We start from the raw sequence: 18,866 nt of genomic DNA, 5'->3' as shown, positions 1-18,866 counted from the left end.
GCATCCTGTCTGAGTTTGGAGCACTGAGCAGGTGCCTATGAAGAAACTATTGACAGATCCAAAATATCTTTGAGATTCAATAGCCAATTAATTAACTATTGTTACTCCAGCTTGTATAGCACGTGTTTGGGCTAACACGTAACACTGATAGGTCATAAGTGTGCCATGTCAGAAACATAGGTGGACACATCTGTGTTCTTTCTACAATGCCAGAGTTTATTGAAAAACAATTTCACAAGGCATAGCCATTTTAATGGCATCAGTTTGCCAGACACTCTCATTTTTCTTGGTAACCCTGGCCTAGGTGCACCCTTCTAATCTTAATAACTGAAGTTAAATCTGAGCTCACATATTACACATCATAATGTGTGTGTATGTGTGTGTGTTTTTTTAATAGAATGGCTCTAAAGAGTTAAAAGGCCACAGCAGAGCTCAATAGGTTTTAGAAGTGCTGAGAAGATGGGAAGCTGGTAGAAACATAAACAGCATCTGTGTTGATAAGATACAAATGAACTGAAGCACAGGGAAGAAACTGTCGTGGGCGAGGCCCTGGCTGGTCACAGGTTAGAGAACTAACCTGCAGAACTGAGTCCAGCTGCAGAGGTGCATAGGCAGGTCTAGGTCCAGGTGAAGGAATGGGCAGACAGATGGAGAGCAGGTCCAGCAGGCAAACAGGACAATGGGAAGACAGCAATTGAGTAGGCTACATCAGTAGAAATGATGGACCTCACCTGAAGCCCTGGGGATAGTCAGGAGTTCTCTGTTGGTCCTTTGTACATATACTAGGTGGTCAGGTGACAAGATGCTGGGGGCTCTTGCTATCACAGAGCTATATATCTACCTCTTTTTAAGGTCAGGTAAGGGAGTTTTAGCCTTACCTCTATCTGTGTACCCGATAACCTGTTAGGTCTAATTTTCCTGATAAAAATTTTTAATATACTGATATGCCCCTACTGTCTCTGTTCACCCCAATAAATGTGTAAGGTGGCCCCCTTTCTACTCCCAGGAAATAAGTTGTTTAACAGTCTGTTCCATGTGGGGGGTGTCAGATGGATGGTGCAGCTCTGGTGTCTCCCAAGATTCATAGTTCTCCTGCATTTCAAAATGAAGTCTCCATAGACAAGACAGAGTCTGAAAACCAATGGTTTACACTATAGAGTAAGGTAGACCAGGGTATAGCCTGATCTCAACAGATAGGTGGCAAGTTCATAGCATGCCAATCCATTATTCATCCTTAGCAAATATAATTTATAGTTTCTATGTAATTATGACCTTAATCTCAAAACTATATGTGGTATATTAAAAGCTTTTCTTTCTTTCCCTTTTATTTTTATTTATTTATTTATTTATTTATTTATTTACTTATTTTATTTTTTTGCTATTTCAGAATGCAAGAATCATCCTTTCTTTTATTGGGTTTCAAATATCCTAAGGTTTGATTTTATTGCCTTTATGCGAAGAGTTAAGCAGATGGTTTCCAAATTTTACCCACGATCACCCTTAGCTCCTTTCCTGGTCTGTCTTTTGTAGTGGTCTCCGTCTCCGTTGGGCTCCAGCCCTTCTGATTAGCCTGGCATTCTCCCAAGTGGAGACTTCTAATTTTAGAGCCACAGCATTAGAACAAACCACAGATGTGCATTGAAATACTCACAGTATGGGTGCAGAGCCATTTCTGAGAGTCTCAGTAAAAACGGTCTTTTATCCTAAAGATGTTTGAAAACGTAATATATTTCCTTTGTTTTCCTTTATCTGGCCCAAGAATGCAGTCTGTTTTTCCCACATCACACTGGGATTTGAGGAACTAAAAATAAGTGGTCAAAACACCTGTTTTCCACATCATTTATACATTTATAGGCCATAGTTTTAAATATTTTCCACTGGAAACAAGCTTTAGTTCTGTATTATGCAATGCAATGTAAGATGTTTTTACAATTCAAATAGTCTAATAGTGATACTTATGACAAAATCTTTTTGTTCTAAAGGAGGTCATGAACTTCAGCTAGTCTTTCAGGGCTAGATTTACCACTGTGTTAGAACAGGTGGGCAAATTAGCTATTTTCTCATTAATGCAACAAAATTTCTGACAAAAGAACTTGTAAGAGGAAGGGTTTATTTTGGCTGATACTTTGAAGAAATCAATCCAGCATGACAAAAGAAGTAGGGTGACCAAAGTGTAGGAGGGTTGGTCACATTGTGACACAGCCAGGAAGCAGACAGAGGTGAATGCTGGCGCTCAGCTTGCTTCCTCAATTTTTTCTTTTTTTTTTTTTTCTAATTGAATCTGGGACCCCAGCTCAAAGGATGGGGCCACCTATATTCAGGATGTGACTTCCCTCCTCAGTTAAGCCTCTATGAAGTGCTGTCACAGACACACCCAGAGGTATGTCACCTAGGTCACTCTTGTCAGGTTGACAGTGAAGATGAACCATCAGAATGGGTCAGATTGGAATCCTCCAAATCTGATTTCAAACATAAATCCTGTCTGCGGAGCACCACCTACCCATGGTTAAGTAGAGAAATATTTATTATCCATATGCTATAGCAATAATAAATTAAAACAGAAAAATAAAGGGATGTTTGATGAAGTTGTCCAGTGTAGTTTCTCAGAATGAGTTTTTAGAGAAAAACCAGTATTTTGGAAAAGTAAGATTTAGAATCCAAATTATAGGCCACTGCTAACTTATTTTTAATATCTGTGTATAAAGGACCTTACCTAGCTGGGTCTTCCTTGGTTTTCATGATAAAGAGGGAATGGTCTGAGTCCTAAATCAGATCTCAGATTTCTAGTCCTCATCACCAAACCTCTCCCTAGCCCCATTTCAGTTTACCATAACTGTTTAATTCCAGCAGAGCCCTATGTCCACAGCAAGTGACTGATCACCCTGCAGATGGTCAAGGCAGCTCTGGGATGCTGAATACCAGATAAGACATTAATTTTAAGTAGTTTATGACCACGGTATAACTTTTCTTCTTCTTGTCTCACACTTTTAATATTTTTATAATGTAGAAAACAAGCAGAGAACACAAAGGGAAAAGAGCAGACAGAAAGCCAGTTCAGGAACTGGGATTGCAGGGACAAGATGCCTCTGCCTCTCTCTGTGTCTCCAACTTCTTTCTCTTCTTAAAAATATCCAACCTTGGGGCTGGAGAGATGGCTCTGGGGTTAAGAGCACTGATTGCTCTTGTAGAGGACCGGGGTTTAATTCCCAGCACCCACATGGAGGCTACAAACTGTCCTTAACACCAGTTCCAGGGGAATCCAAAGCCCTTTTCTGACCTCCGCAGAATTGCACAACATACATTCAGGCAATACACTCATACATATAAAATAAAAATAATAAATAAAATATGTTTAAAAACCCAACCTCATGTTCCTAGCTTTGCACAATCCAAAAGACATTCCTTTTCAGTTTGGTCTCACCACATTGCAGGACTTCTACAACAGGGTTTCATCTGTTAACATATGCCATTAGAGAATAGTCCCTCCCTCCTTCCTTCCCTTCCTCCCTCCTTCCCTCCCTCCTTCCTTCCCTCTCTCTTCTTTTCCTCTCAGATATTTTAGAAGAACTTTTTATCCCCCCCCCCATTTTCAGGTTGATGTCTAAAATTCATGAACTATTCATTTAACTATTTACAAAAGGTTGGCCATTTCTGATATATTGTCTGTCTTCCTGGTATATGTAAAATATTTAACCATCAAATGCTGTAGAAATCTAGTTCATTGATTTATGAAAAAATGGATGCCTTGTCATCTAATTCCCTAAATCAGTCTTTATTTTCAAAGCACCCAACCAAGCCAACTTATTTCGAACAGAAATAATCCACTTTTTTTTTCATTTCTAACAGCATGTCAACATGCATTACTTTGACAGCCTACTTGAATCTAATTCTGTTAATTACATAGGAGGACATACATGGAAACAGATACCAGTTGTGAGCAAGGCTGCTATATAAAGAGACAAAATGGCATGCATCTGCTTTCAGGAATCCTTCCCATACCTGTTTTACTTGAATTCCAAGGACTTTTCTCTTAGATAATCTAATCTCCCTTTTTGTTTGATACCCAGGAGATGTTTGTACCTCAGGGAACATGTAGCAGAATTAAAATCAAGAGGGCTGAGAGTAAGATACCCTACTGCAAAGAGAGGAAAAGGCAGTTGTGTACAGGGAATGGCGAAGGAGGAATAGACCATGGTGTTTTCTTAGACTTGTTTTAGAAAAGAGTAAATATGGAAATTGAGTATCAAGGAATGGGTTTCCTTAACATGCCTGCTCCCCTGCACAGTAATTATGTGGGACAATCTGAAGACCACTGAGGTGAGAATAATCCAAACAAACATGTTTCTTCGCTGATGATGTAGACTATATTTTCTCTTATAACTGCATTTTACAGAGTAGGTCAAGTATATTTGGTTTGGGTATAGAAATGACACAACAGTGAAGATTTCACAGAATTTATAGTACTTGTAAAATTCAAAAACTGGAGTAAAACCTGGACTTTGAGCAATAGGAGATATGGAAAGGAGTGGACCAAGAGCTTGTTCCCTTGGGCAGGTATACTTTTTCTGTACCAGGCCAGGAAGTTTGTATTTTAGATGTTATAACCATAAAGTTTCTGTGGCCTCTACTTTTTCTGCCACTGTATTGCACAAATATGGTCATCATTGTCATGGTTGGCTTCAATTGTCACCTTGACACACCTGAGAAGTGGAAACCTCAACTGAGGAATTTTCTCTATTGTACTGGCCAACAGACATGCCTGTGAGGCATTTTCTTGATTATTGAGTGATGTGAGAGGGCCCAGCCCTCTGTGGGTGTGCCCACCCTGGGCAGGTGATCCTGGGTTGTACAAGAAAGCAGGCTGAGCACAGTCCAGAGGAGCAAGCCAGCGTTCCTCCATGGTTTCTGCTTCAGCTCCTGCCTCCAGGTTCCGGCCTTGAGTTCCTGTCTAACTTCCCTCAGTGATGGACTGTAACATGGAAGTGTAAGATGCAGGAAACCCTTTTGTCTTTAAGTTGGTTTTGGTCAGTATTTTATCACAGTCAACAGGAAGCAAATGAGTACAGTCATAGTTCACCAATCATACTTTGTGCCCTCACACAGGGAGAAGCACAAGGTCAATATAGATATAGACACACACTTGATTCCATCTGGTAGCCTCTAGAAGGCAAATTAGCACTATTATTGGGAGGGAGATGACATCTTTGTAGTTATAAAAATTATAAAATTGAGCCAGGCATGGTTGTGGTACATGCCTTGGGAGCCAGAGGCAAACAGATCTCTGAGATTAAAGCCAGCCTGGTCTATATAGCAAGTTCAAGGTAATCTGGGGCTACAGGGAGAACCTGTTTCTAAATGCATACATACATACATACATACATACATACATACATACATACATACATAAAACTGGAGGCCAGTGAAATGACTCAGAGGGTATAGGTACCTGCTGCCAAGTCTAAAGACCTGAATTCAATCCCCAGGACCCACATTGTGGAAGGTCAGAACTGACTCCTGAAAGTTGTCTTCTGACCTTCCCACATGCATTGTGACATGCATGCGCCCAGACACATACACAGGCACACAAAATAAATAAACAAAATGTGATTTAAAAAAAAAGTTAAAAATTTTGAATTAAAATCAGAGGTAACAAACACATTCCCTAGTTTTATGGTCCAATATAAGATATTAAATTCCTTTCTCACATATTTGTGCTGACTAAAGCAAGGTGAGTGGTATGCATTGTCAATACATGCATGCAGTTTCTGATCTAGATTTCTTTTTTCTTTAAAATTTTAATTGAATTTTTGTGTATTTCATATAGGAAATCATCTTTATACCCCCTTCCCCCTTGGCACCCTCCATAGTCCCCCACTGGAGTTCATACTTTCTGTCATTTGTATCTTCTGCATGCTAAGCCCGTGTTCTACCACTGAGATGGTGCCACAGCTGCCTTCTGTATCTTTTAATCTATCACTGTGTTTCTCAAAGTACAGTTCCTGGCCCATATCACTGGGGAGCTCACTAGAACTGTCGCTTCTTGGGTCATGCATCCTTCCTGTTGGAAAGCCACTGGTCTCGAATGTGCAAAGGTTTTTACTACATTCTATTTCATTTAAACATTTTTCATGTTTTTCTTCAAACTTTTAAATTTGACTTCTCTAAATCTCTCCCATTTACATGTAAGCTGTAGTCTTTTAAGTTGATCTTCTCTGCTGTTATTTTAGACATCTGTCCATTTGTTCAGTCTTTATCTGCTCATTATTAATGTAAGGAGTGCTTTTCATGTGCAAGGCATTGTATGAGTAGGTATACATGAAAGAAAAGGAGAGGCAAGATTCTGAAACAAATACAGTGATTCAATGTTTGGGAAAGCCTTACAATAGATAATATTTCAGCTAAACTAATTCCTGTATCAGTGAGAGCCATAAAAGTATAGACTGGCATGGCAATGAACAGAAAGATGGCTGGGGGAGTCGGAAAGGGATCTCTGAGAAGATGCTCTCCCTGAGATCTGAAGGGAGAGTGGGAGTCATCAAACTGCTCAAAGGGGCGGAGGGAGTCACAATGGTGGGTAACATTTGCTGAGTTTTTACCATTTGCCAGTTATAATTTTTAAGACCTTTACATATATTTACCTTTTCATCCTGCCAATGATTCTATAGGGCAGATAATGTCAATAGTCCCATTTTATTTTAGGTAAGCCAACTGAGTGAGGTAAACAGGTTGGATGATGTACAAAGGTCACATAGTCTGCAGGATTCTGTGTAAGATGAGAGGGAAATATAGGGTTTCATCTCCCAACAGGAAAACACTGGCACTGTCTTTCCACAGCAGGAAATTCTTTCATCCCCTTCAGAAACCAACTGTGTGCTCTAGAATTTAATTCCGTTCTGACACTAGTTCCCTAGACTTAGTGCAAACCCTAAAGTTAAGGGCTCAACCCCGCAATACTTTTCCTGCTTTAGATGATGTATTCTTTTTTTTTTTTCTGTTGCCATTATAAAACACCATGACCAAGCAACTTATAGAAGGAAAAGTTTATTTGGGCTTTCAGTTCTAGAGGGTTAGGAGTCCATCATGGTGGGGAGGCCTGGCAGGAGGTGGCGGGAGCAAAGGGCTGAGTGCTCACATCTTCACATACTAGCAGGAAGCAGAGCACAAGCTGGAAGTGGGGCAAGGCTATGAACTCTCAAACACGCCCCAGGGACGTGCTCCCTCCCGCAAGGCCACTCCTCCCAGGGGTTCCATGACCTACCCAAGCAGCACCGCAAACAGGGACCATATACTAAGTGTTCAAATACTTGAAACTGTGGGGGACTCTTGTCATTCAAAACACCACATTGGTGGTGTTCCAAGGTCAACCATACTCTGTCCAACTTGGCTGCAAATTAAGGGTTTCCACAATCCTCTCCTCAGAGTTGAGTCATGCTTTATTTTACTCTTCCCTGTTTATGATGAAAGATGTTACACATGATACAGATGAATAACCATATAAAGAGAGAAACATCTTGAAGGGGGGGCCCATGAGTGTGAATGTCTTGCCCTATGGAGCTGGTATATGTTGCTTTCCTAGAATATCAATGTAGTCGCAAACCCACAGGCTTCATTATAGACTTTGTTTGGAAGCTAACCAGCATAGGTATAAGTTGATTAAATCACTAGCTATTAGAAATTAAATCTCCATCTCCTCTCACCTTCCCTGATGTCAAGGTTTGGGGCAGGGTTGAAAATTCCAGTCTTCTAACCACATGATTGGCTCTTTGGACAGCTGTCCCCCATTCTTCCAGCATCACCTCATTAGCATAAACTCAGGTATGGGTAAAAGATATTTCTCTCTCCACTATCACTCAGTAGACTGCCAAGGTCCAAAGAGATCTGCGCCAAGGAGCCAAATGTATGCTTTGTGTTATATCACACAACAAACAGGGGAGGATTGCTAGATTTGGAGCTTAAGAAGTTTGACACACTGCTCTCATGGTCTGTCATAAAACAATGTGCTTATGTGGGGAGTTACTTTATTTCAGTGGGGAAAGATAAGAGTTCAGTATTGGTCAGTGTGCTCTGAGAGGCCTTTGTGCCAGGCTTGCAGAGCAAGGTGAATGCAGAAAAACTATGGCTTAGGGGAGTGCTCGGGACAGAATGGGGTTGGGGAGCTGGTTTGGTGGATGAAGTGCCTACTCTAAGCATGAGTACTCAGGAGGGATCCCTAACACCCACGTAAAAAGTCAGGTGTGACTGCACATGCTTATAACCCTAGAGCTGGAGTGAGAGTAGAGATAGGCAGATCCCAGGGGCCATCTGGACAAGTCAGTCTAGACAAAACAGTAAGCTCCAGATTCAGGGAAAGATTGAACTTGTAAGACAGGCTATAGAGGAAGACATCCAAAGTCAGCCTCTGGCTTCCACATGTGTACACATAGGCAAGCAGGTGAGCATACACATGCATACTCATGCATCTCATACATATGTGCCGAGAGAGAGAGAGAGAGAGAGAGAGAGAGAGAGAGAGGAGAGAGAGAGAGTACCTGACACTTCTGGGGTACATCTCAAGATTGGATAGAGGGACGGGGACCTCTTATCATAATCTCCAATGTCAACTGATACTCTAAGTGGACTTTTGTCATGGTGGAAGATACCCAAGAGTCCACTTAAGGGAGTAAAGACTTATCTTGGCTCACAGTTTCTTAGATTTCAGTCCACAGTTGACCAGCTCCATCGGTTCTGGGTTACAGTGAGATGGTGCATCGCCGCAGAAGGGTGTGGTGGAGCAGAGCTGCTCATCTCATGGTAGAAAGAAAGCAGTACACCCCTCATACCTGTGTGAAACCTCAGGAACCTTATGAGCACAGTCTTTATTGCAGCATTCCTTTTAACCTTTCCAACTTCTGAGTTCCCACCAGAATTTCCTGTTGTTAACTCTAGTTACAACATTCCAGGGCTTCACCCACCTGCTGAAACAAACCAATTTATTTGAACTTTACCGTATTTTCCACAACCTTCCTTCCTTCCTTTGTTCTTTCTTCTGACATCTCCCCATATTGAAGTTGTACTGTTTATTAACTAAATAGATATTAGCAGAGCTTGGTGATGCAGGCCTGTAATCCCAGCAATCAGGAGACTGAGGCAGGGGATTTTGAGTTTGAGGCTAGCCTAGCTGTTATGTAGCTATCACAAAAGGAAAAAAAGAGGTATTTGTTCATATTGATTCTAGAGAAGAATTTACAGAGTGTTTTTTTTTTTTTCTAGTTGGTCATGAACTGTATCTACTTTTAACTATGTTGAAATATTTTACATCTCATGGAAGAGTTTGTCTTCAGAATGTACCAGTCAACTGTGCACTTTTCCCTTACCCTCGTATTAGATCAGGTATATTACAAGTAATAGTTCTGCCTTAATTATAGTGTTGTCAGACCCGTACTCAGTTGCTGATGTCTAATTGGTGTTCAAGAGACTGTTGAAGTGAATTAATGCAGGAGAACCCTTGGACATTCATGGAGCCAGAGGCAAAAGCCTTGGTTCCCAGACTCCACTAACCAAGAATGTTTGCTCCTGACTCCTCAGAAACATGGGTACTACTGATACAAAAGGTCACCCATGCCACACTGATTGACCCCCTACTGCAGAACAGGTTTGTATTATAATAGCTTTGTACAGAGTCTGGGATATGGATTCAGCACCCTACCTGATTCACCCCCACACTGCCTACATAGTCAAGAAGAAAAAGGAATGAGGAATAGATTCACTGAATTAAAGTGACAGTGTTGACTTTTACTAAGCAAGAACTGTCAAAACCAAATTCAAAGCTGTGTTAAGTAGTTTTCAAATTTCAATTTTTTTTTTCTTGAAATGTCATTCATTAAATGATCTCAACTGTCTGAAATTCCCTGGTCATGACAAGGGAAATCTAAATTGACCTCTAATCCTTTTTTAATTACCTTCATCTACTAAAGCATGCCTGTCAGCTTAGGAAAGTCTGGCGCACGTTTTAGAAAACATGCTCTTCATTACAGCCATAGCCAATGCCCCAACTGGCTCTACCTTAATGCTCTCTTAGGTCTTCTGAAATAGATCCTTAAAAGAAGAATAAAAGAGTCAGGTAGGTTGGTGCATGCTTGCAATCCCAGCACTCAGGATGAACATGGAGAATCATGACTTCAAGGCCAGCCTGGGCTATTCAGTGATAGCCTCTCTGAAATTCCCCTTCATGAATATATATATGTGTGTGTGTGTGTGTGTGTGTGTGTGTGTGTATCCAATTATCCTCTTATTTCTCCTTCCCCTTCCCTTTAAATCTCTTCTTTCATAGTCCCCTTTCTTCTCCCATGCATATATATATATATGTATATCATATATAACACATATATGTGTGTATACATAGACCATCTAGATGTATACATGTATAAATTTAAATCTAGATTCTGCATATGAGAGAAAACACATGATATTGTCTTCCTCAGCATGGCTTATTTTGTTTAATACATTTTCCTGTGAACTCCATTTCATTATTCTTTACATCTGAATAAAATTGCATTGTGTGTGAATACCACATTCTCATTAAGCATTTTTTCTTCTCATGGGCCTCTAGATCGGTTCAATATCTTGGCTTTTGTGAATAGTGCAGCAATAAACATATATGTGCATGTATCTCTGTGGCATGTTGTATTAGTTATTTTTCTGTTGGTGTGATAAAATACCACAATTGAGGCCACTTATAGAAGGAAGAAATTATTTGCACTTAACGTTCCAGAGGGATAAGAGTCCCTCATGGTGGGGGAGATGTGGCAGCAGAGGCGGGCACAGGGAACAGAAAGGGCAAAATCAAAGTGGGGCAAGGCTATGAATTCTCAAACTACCCCCAGCGACATGCTTCCTCCAACAAGGCCACTCCTCCTAAAGGTTCCATGAGGTCTCCCAAACAGTGCCTCCAGTTGGGGACCATATATCAAGTGTTCAAATACTTGTGCTATGGTGGACATTTTTCATTCAAGCCACCACACATGCTGACTTTGGGAGTATACTTTGCATCAGTTGGTAGTTTTAGTTTTTTGAGGCAGTTTCATGCTGATTTCTATAGTGGCTATAGCAGTTACACTCCCAACAGCAGTGTGTAAGTATTCTTGCCCCACATCCATACCAACATTTATTTTCCTTTGCATTTTTGGTGGTAGCCATTCTTATTGGGATGAGATGGAATCTCAAAGCAGTGGTGTGTGTGTGTGTGTGTGGTATGCGTAGTGTATGTGTGTGTATGTGCACCTATGTGTGCAGGTGCATGCACATTTTCTGTGTATGTGAATGTGGAGGCCAGTCAATGACAAATGTGTCCTTCAATCACTTCTCCAACTTATTTTTGGAGACAGGGATTCTTAATGAACCTTGAGCTAATTGATTCTGCGAGGCTGGATGACCAGTGAACACCAGGGATCCTCCTATTTCTGCCTCCTCAGTGCTGAGATTACAGGTGTGCTACCATGCATGGTTTTTACGTGGGTGCTGGGCATCTGAATTTAGGTCCTCATGCTTACACACCACACACTTTGTCCATTGAGCTATCTCCCCAGCCCCTCAAAACAGTGCTAATTTGTATTTCCCTGTTGGTTAAGAATTTAAACACATAAAAAAAAATTATTGAATTTTTGTGCATCTCATACAGAACAACTTAATTTTCTTTATGCCCCCTTCGCCATTGGTACCCACCCATAGTACACCCCCCCACTGGATTCATACATTCTTATATTTTTGTTAAGGCCTAGCATGTCAAGTTATTGTCCCCAGACATCCTTCAGTACAAGTTCATCCACTGAGGTCTAGCCAGCCTATCTAGAGTCCCTTCCTTTAAGAAGATCAGCTCTTCTTCACCCAGCAGTAATCAGCTGCCAATAATTCTTCTACTAAGATTGGGGCCTGCTGTCCATTTCCACAGTTCTGTGCTGGGTTTTTGTCAGCTTGAGTTTTGTCAGCTTGAGTTGTGAAGACTGACACCATTGCTGTAGGTTCATAAAAAAAGGGTCCCAGGAGCCTGTAGGAATCTTTTTCCATTTGATCACATACCTCCTCCCTGGCTCTTAAAATCTTTCTACCCCCTCTTCAGCAATGATCCCTGAGCCCTGAGTGGGTGGGTTTTAATATAGGAGTCCTGTCCAAGGATCCACACTCTGTAGACTTATTCTTTGTTTTTGTCATTTGTGACCTTTTGTGTTCCTGGCCCTCTGTTGTATGAGGGAGCTTCATTGATGAGAATTAAAATATGTATTTAGTGTTTTCTTTATCCCTTGTTCTATGTTCTGTGAGGCTTAGGTAATTTACAGACAAGCTCTGTGTATGACCAGTTATAGAACTCTATACTATTCTCTGTTGAAAGAGGCACTTCTTTAATGGGTGGTAACTAGGATACGTGTCTGTAAATTTTAAGATCCATATTTTGCACATAGTAAGAAATTACATTTTGCTATGGATGTGAAAGCCTTGGGGTTTTCTCTAAGATCTACAACCTCTTCTGCTATGTGTCTCTTGCTAGATTTATAGCACCACACATGAGTTTCCGCCCCTTGAGTGGGCTTTAGGTCCAACTAGTTAGCTGTTGATTATCCCCAAGATAAAAGTGCCACTACTGCACCAATGTCATTTGCTGTGCCAGTCATTGATGTGGTTATTAGGCAGTGAAGCTGGGATTGGAGCATCATCTGAAATTCTCCCTTACCAGCTTGCTTAGTGCCCTCCAAAGCTATGAGAGCTAACCTTCAGTGGAGGTGGCTTCTAGATCCATTCAAGCCCCATTGATCCAAATGTTGTGTACAAAGTCTGTCTTGTCATCAGTAATAGGGTCTTACTTTCAAATTCTGGAAGGCAATCAAGGTCTATGGCAATAGCCTAGGTAATTTTTGGAGTCTTTTGAACTATCTTAGTCAACAACTCAAAGGAAGGTTTCTCCTGTCTGGTAATGTTTCTTGTTATATGCACATGGATACATGTAGAGATATTGTATATGTATTTTTTTGTCTTTCTGAGCTGTAGCCCCAGATGTCCTGGAACTCCCTATGTAGACCAGGCTGGCCTTGAACTCACAGAGATCTGCCTGCCTCTGCCTCCCGAGTGCTGGGATTAAAGGTGTGTACCACCACGCCCGGCCCTGTATATGTAATTTTAAAAGTAGGTTTTGGATGCATATGTAATTTTAAAGTAGGTTTTGGGACTAATATGATTCCCTCTGTATTTTATACTAGGTAGGTATTATTTTTTCACCTAGTATTGTACCAATATATTTTTAAACATGAGGCTTGGACAAGTCAAAAACATATCTACAATCCCATCAGAAACTTGTAGTAAAGTAGGGTTCATACCCATGATTTTTATTTATCTCTCCTCTTTCTCTCCCTTTCTAACCCTCCCTCCACACCATCCCATATAAAGTATCCCCATTTCTCTCATTTCTCCCTTGATATTTCCTATCTGCTATGGTCCCACCTCTTTTGAGCTCCTTTTCCCCCTTTATCCCCATATTTCCTTGTATAACACTCCCTCCCCACCTCCCATTTAAATACCCCCATTTTACACATTTTACTTTTAGTAACACCTGTCTTCTTCTTTCTCAGTTTCCTTCTTTCCCTTTACCTCCCTGGTTACTTTCCATTTTCCTGGTTCCTGCAGTTATATCAGGATATATTCTCACACATAAGGATTTGGTACTAGGATCCACAAATGAGGGAGAACATACATTGTTTGTTTTTCTGAGTCTGTGTTACTTCATTTAGTATAACAGTTTTTAGTTCCACTTACCCATAAATTTAATTATTTAATCTTTCTTTACTGCTGAGTACAGCTCCATTTTGTAAATGTACCACATTTTATTATCCACTCATTAGTTGAGGGACACTTAGGTTGCTTCAATCTCTGAGCTATTGTGAAAGGGCAGCAACAAACATGGTTGTGCAAGTGTCTCTTCAATAGGATGAATCCTTTGGGTATATGCCAAGGAATGGTGTAACCAGGTCATATGGTAGGTTCATTTTTAGTTTTTGAGAGTTCTCCACACTGCTTTCAATAGGGATGCACAAATTTGCAATCCCACAAGCAGTGAATGAGCATTCCCCTTTTTCCACATCCTTGCCAGCATTTGGTATCTTTTGTTCTTTTGATCTTAGCCAATATGATTGGGGTAAGACGAAATCTTAAAGTGGTTTTAATTTGCATTTCCCTGATTACTAGCGATGTTGAACATTTTTAAAGATGTTTCTTAGTCCTCTTTATTTCTTCTTTTGGGAACTCTCTGTTCACATCTTTAGCCCATCTTTTAATCGGGCCATTTGTTTTCTTGATTCTTTGTTTTTTGAGTTCTTTGTATATTCTGAATGTTAAACCTCTGTCAGATGCATCACTGGTGATTTTCTCCCATTCTGTATTTTTCTTCATTTTTTGGTTGGTTGTTTTTCGGTACATAAACTTTTTTAGTTTAATGAGGTCCCACTTGTTGGTCTTAATTCCTGAACAACTGATGTCTGATTTAGAAAGTCCTGTCCTGCACTTTCTAGGTTACTCCCAATGTTTTCTTCTAACAGTTTCAGAGCTTCAGGTTTCACATTGAGGTCTTTGATCCATTTGGAGTTGACTTTCGTGCAAGGTGAAACATAAGCATCTAGTTTTATTCTTCTATAGGTGGAGATCCAGTTTTTCCAGCAATGTTTGTTGAAGATGCTGTCTTTCCGCCATTGTGCGTTCTTGGCGCCTTTGTCAAATATCAGGTGGCTGAAATGTGTGTACTCAGGTTTGGGTCTTCAATTATGTTCCATTGATCTATGTGTCTGTTTTTGTCTATTTTGTGCCAGTACTATAGTTCTGTAATATAGCTTGAGATTGGTATAGTAATCCATCCAGTGTTGCTCTTTGTGCTCAGGGTTGCTTGGCTATCTGGGGTCTTTAATGCTTCCATATGAATTTTAGGATGTGTTTTTATAATTCTCTGAAGAATGTCATAGGGGTTTTGTTGAGATTGCATTAATTGTCTATGTTGCTTTTGGTAGAATGTTAGTTTTCACAATACTAATCATTCCAATCCATGAGCATGGGTGGTCCTATCATTTTCTGGTGTCTTCCTCAATCTCTTTAAAACTTTAAAATTTTCATTGTAGACATCTTTGATGTCTTTGGTCAGGTTTATTCTGAGATATTTTATTTTCCTTGAGGCTGTTGTGAGTGGAAGTGTTTCCATGGGTTCTTTCTCTAATTGCTTGTTATCGGTATATAGAAAGGCTACTGATTTTTGTAGATTGATTTTGTACCCTGTCACCTTCCTGTCAATCAGCTGTAGGAGTTTTCTGTTGGAATTTTTGGGCTCTCTTAAGCATAGTATCATATCATCTGCAAAAAGGGATAATTTGACCTCTTTTCCAATGAGTAACAATTTAATTTCCTTCTCTTGTCTTACTGCTCTAGCAAGAGTTTCAAGCACTATATTGGAAAGGAGTGAAGATAGTGGACAGCCTTGTCTGGTTCCTGATTGTAATGGGAATGTGTACAGATTTTTTTCCATTTAGAATAATGTTGGCTGTGGTTTTGTTGTATATAGCTTTAATTATGTTGAGATATGTTCCCTCCAGTCCAATTCCCTTTAGGACTTTTATCATGAATGCATGTTGAATTTTGTCAAAGGCCTTTTCTGCACCTATTGAGATGACCATGTGATTTTTGTCTTTGATCTCATTTATATGATTTATGGTGTTTATTGACATGTATATTGAACCATCCCTGCATCTCTGGAATAAACGTACTTGATCATGGTGAATGATCTTTTTGATGTGTGTCTGTATATGTTTTGCAAGTATTTTGTTGAGAACTTTGACATTCATGTTCATTAAGGATATGCATTTATAGTTTTCTTTTTTGATTGTGTCTTTACCTGGTTCAGGTATTAGAGTGATACTGGCTTCATAGAAGGAATTTGGAAGTTCTCCCTCTGTTTCTATCTTTTAATTTAAGTAGTACTGGATGTAGATCTTCTTCAAGTGTTTGGTAGAATTCTTCTATGAATCCATCTGGGCCTGGGCTTTTTTAGTCAGGAGGTTTTGTATTACTGTTTCAATTTCCTTATATGTTATGAGTCTGCTTAAACTGTTGATCTCTTCTTGATTTAGCTTTGGTGAATCCCATGATTTTAGATATCCATCCATTTCTTTTAGGTTTTCAAATTTAATAGAGCATAGGTTTTTAAAGTATTCCCCTATAATGTTCTGGATCTTTTTGGTGTCTGTTGTGATGTTTCCCCTTTCATCTCTGATTTTGTTGATTTGGATTTGTTCTTTCTCTTTTTTTGGTTAACTGGGCTGAGTGTCTATCTTGTTTAGCTTTTCAAAGAACCAGCTCTTAGATTCATTGATTCTTTGTATTGTTTTCTTTGTTTCTATTTCATTAATTTCTGCTCTGATTTTTGTTATTTCTTCTCATGTGCTGGATTTGGGTTTTATTTGTTCTTGCCTTTCCAGAGTCTTGAGTTGCAATGTTAAGTCATCTATCTGTGCTCTTTCTGATTGTTTAATATAGGTACTTACAGCAATAAACTTCCCTTTTAGGACTGCTTGAAAATGTCCCAGGTTGTTGTGTTGCATTATCCTTTTCATTTAGTTCCAGAAATATTTTATTTCTTTCTTACTTCCTTCTTTGACCTATCTGTCATTCAGGAGTATGCTGTTTAATCTCCATGAGTTCATGTAGTTACTAAGGTTTCTTTCGGTGTTGATTTTAAGCTTTATTGTTTTGTGGTCTCATAGAATGCATGGAATTACTTAAATTTTTTTTGTATTTGTTGAGGTTTGTTTTGTGTCCCAGTACATGGTCACTTTTAGAGAAAGTTCCATGGGGTGCTGAATAGAAAGTGTATTCTTTGTTGCTTGGGTGGAATATTCTGTAGATGTCTGTCATTTGTTGTATGGTATCATTTAATTTGGATGTCTCTCTGCTTATCCTTTGTCCAGTTGAACTGTCTAATGGAGACAGTGGGGTGTTGAAGTCCTCTAGTATTACTGAGTTGGGGTTAATCTGTGTCCTAAAGTCATGTAGTACTGTTTTTATGAAATTGGGTGTACCAGAGTTTGGTGTATACCTGTTTATGATTGTAATGTCTTCTTGGTCAGTTGTTCCTTTGATCAGGATGAAGTGACCCTCTTTATCAATTCTGATTAGTTTTAGTTTGAAGTCTTATTTTGTCAGGTATTAGAATTGCACTTCCTGCTTGTTTCTTAGTGCTATTTGCTTGGAATATTCTTTTCTATCCTTTCACCTTAAGGTAGTGCCTGTCTTAAGTGAAAGTGAGATGGGTTTCTTGCAGACAATAAAAGAATGGATTTTGTTTCTTAATCTATTCAACTAGCCTGTATCTTTTGACTGGAGAGTTCAGTCCATTGATATTTAAAGTTATTATTGAAAGATATATATTGGTTGCCATCATTTTAATATCTGTTTCATTCTTGGTCTACATATATGTTTCTACAATTATACCTTCATTTAGTGTCTTTCTGTTGCCCCTTGGGTATAGCTGTTCCTTTTTTTCCATTCTTTGTATTGCATTAACTGTTCTCTGAAGGGCTGGTTTTGTGGACATGTATTCTTTCAGCCTATTCATGTTGTGGAAGATTTTTCTTTCCCTTCAACTATAATAGGCATTTTTGCTGGTAAGTATTCTGGGTTGGCATCTATGGTCATTTAGAACTGGGAATACTTTGGCCCAGGCTCTTTTGGCTTTCATAATTTGCACTGAAAAGTCAGCTCTAATTTCGATGGCTTTTCCTTTGTACGTGACTTGTTTGTTTTTTTCTTTGCAGCTTTCAGTGTTCTTCTTCTGTACGTTTAGTGTTTTCACTGTGCTGTGCCATGGAGAATTTCTTTTCTGCTCCTGTCTATTTGGTGTTCCATTTGCCTTTTTGTACTTGCATGGGGATGTTTTTCCTTAATTTTGGGAACTTTTCTTCTACAATCCTGTTTAAAATATGGTCAAGACCATTAACCTGAAATTCTTCTCATTCCTCTGTGCCTATGATGTGTAAAGTTTTTCTTTTCGTGGTGTCCCACATTTCCTGCATATTCAATTCCCGTGTTTTTTAAAAGAATTCTTGAAATAAATTTTAAAAAAATCTTTGCTGAGCAGTTCAATTCTTCAACTTTATAGTCCAGTCTTGATACTCTGCTCTCCGTTTCATTCCTCCTGTTGGTGAGCTTTCTTCTGTCATTTCTAATTGTTTTACTGAGCTTTTTACTTCCTTCTTCATTTCAGTCTGAGTTTTCTTCAGTATTTCCATCTCTTTTGTGAATTCAGTTAGAAGCCAGTCTTTTCTTGCTTTTTCTTTAAATGCAATGAGAATTTGGACAAGGAAGAAAAAAAATTAAACAGTTTTCCTGACAGGGACTGTTCTGGTCATGTTTTGGCCATAGAGCTGTTAGAACTAAAGTTGGAAATCATCCTGTTACAGAAGAGATGTAAAAATCATGCTGTGTTAACCGTATTGCTTTCCTTAGTGAGCTTAACCTCTGTTAACGAGCCTGCATGAAACACTTTCCGAGATCTTTAATACACCTTTATTTTAAAAATTCTCTTTATAGGTAAAGATAAGATGAAAGTATCTGAGGAGGACTTGAAGCAGCTCCTTTTAATTAAGTGGTGTATTCTGGAAGCCATCCGCTTACGAGCCCCTGGTGTCATTACAAGAAAAGTAGTGAAGCCAGTTACAATTTTGGTAAGTCCTGGTTTCATTTGAAATAGGATGAACCATCTCAAAAATGTCTATATTTTGATCATATATTTTATTTTTAGATTGATATATATACTTAATTTATTATAACTGAATAAATTTGCATGTATTCATCATACAGAACACACT

General features: G+C 39.3%; 1 protein-coding gene across 4 annotated transcripts in view; it reads left to right on the top strand.

Annotated features, from left to right (window-relative positions):
* LOC103744879 (24-hydroxycholesterol 7-alpha-hydroxylase) overlaps positions 1-18,866 on the top strand; it is a 119,379-nt gene that overhangs the window by 40,306 nt on the left and 60,207 nt on the right. For all 4 annotated transcript variants that reach the window (XR_003851664.1, XR_003851663.1, XM_008846719.3 and 1 more), the window contains exon 8: positions 18,589-18,722. Coding sequence is in view for 2 of the 4 variants with exons in the window: in XM_008846719.3 (XP_008844941.1) it covers positions 18,589-18,722 (134 nt within the window). In the remaining 2 variants the exon portion in view is untranslated. The remainder of the gene's footprint in view (positions 1-18,588; positions 18,723-18,866) is intronic.

The sequence above is a fragment of the Nannospalax galili genome, unplaced genomic scaffold (assembly GCF_000622305.1).
Source record: "Nannospalax galili isolate Female #2095 unplaced genomic scaffold, S.galili_v1.0 scaffold803, whole genome shotgun sequence".
NCBI classification, from domain to species: Eukaryota; Metazoa; Chordata; class Mammalia; order Rodentia; family Spalacidae; genus Nannospalax; species Nannospalax galili.
This window is presented reverse-complemented; position numbering and strand designations above follow the sequence as displayed.